This window comes from Meleagris gallopavo, unplaced genomic scaffold, assembly GCF_000146605.3.
Source record: "Meleagris gallopavo isolate NT-WF06-2002-E0010 breed Aviagen turkey brand Nicholas breeding stock unplaced genomic scaffold, Turkey_5.1 ChrUn_random_7180001957621, whole genome shotgun sequence".
Classification (NCBI taxonomy): Eukaryota; Metazoa; Chordata; class Aves; order Galliformes; family Phasianidae; genus Meleagris; species Meleagris gallopavo.
In genome coordinates this window covers 1027-1926 of record NW_011217713.1, presented here as the reverse complement: position 1 = coordinate 1926, position 900 = coordinate 1027, and the positions used below count along the sequence as shown (strand labels likewise).

The 900-nt window shown below is 52.8% G+C and overlaps 1 protein-coding gene across 1 annotated transcript; it reads left to right on the top strand.

Annotated features, from left to right (window-relative positions):
• Nucleotides 1-105: 105 nt before the first annotated feature.
• On the top strand, nt 106-648 carry LOC104917222 (spindle and kinetochore-associated protein 1-like; the record flags this gene model as incomplete). The annotated part of the gene is made up of 2 exons (XM_010728404.3): nt 106-358; nt 442-648. Coding segments are annotated over 2 exons (402 nt in total), but the record flags the coding sequence as incomplete, so codon positions are not given.
• Between the last annotated feature and the right edge of the window lie 252 nt (nt 649-900).

Below are 900 nucleotides of genomic sequence, written 5' to 3'. Positions count from 1 at the left end.
CTCTACTCCCATTTCCTGCCCTATTTCTTGTTGCATTTCCCAATTTCCCCCCCTCGCTCCCACCCCCACTTTCCCCCCACTTCCCCCCGTGCCCCCCACTTTTCCCCCTACTTCCCCCCGGCCCCCTCACCCACTTCCCATTTCCCCCCCTACTTCCTTCCTCCTTCCACCCCTTTTTCCTCTTCCAGCTACATGAGAGGCCGACTGACCCTGGCCCAAATCAACACCACCCTCCAAGCCCTCCACGCCGCCGCCGCCTCCAAATACAAAATCCTCCACCAAAACCCCAAATCGATGCCCACCGCCGTCTGTTCCCTCTACCATCGCTTCCAGGAAGAGGAGACCAAAGAAACCAAAGGTAACATTTCCGGGTGGAAGTCAAGAGGAAGCGTTTCCTCTTCTGTTACGTAGCTTCAGCTCTGGTTTTCTTTTTTTCCCTAGGTGAGATTTTCGTGGTGGAGGCCGATCTCAAGGAATTCACCCAGCTGAAGATGGATAAGAGATTCCACACCATTCTCAACGTCCTCCGCCATTGCCAACGGGTTCGGGAGGTGCGGGGGGGCCGGCTGGTTCGTTATGTCCTTTGTTAATGAGCTGCGATTAATTAGCATCTCTAGAAGTCATTAAATAATTAGCATCAGCACTTCAGTCTATGGTGTGTTGGTTGAAGCGTTGGCTGGAGGACTAATGGCAGCTGGAGGCGGCCGCCTGGTTCGTTATGTCCTTTGTTAATGAGCTACGACTAATTAGCACCTCTTTAAGTCATTAATTAATTAGTCTCAGCACTTGGGTAGAGGCTGGAGGACTAATGGCAGCTGGAGGACTAATGGCGGCTGGAGGACCAATGGCAGCCCTAATTACCTCTCCACCCCCCGATTAGCCCGCTAATAATCACCATTC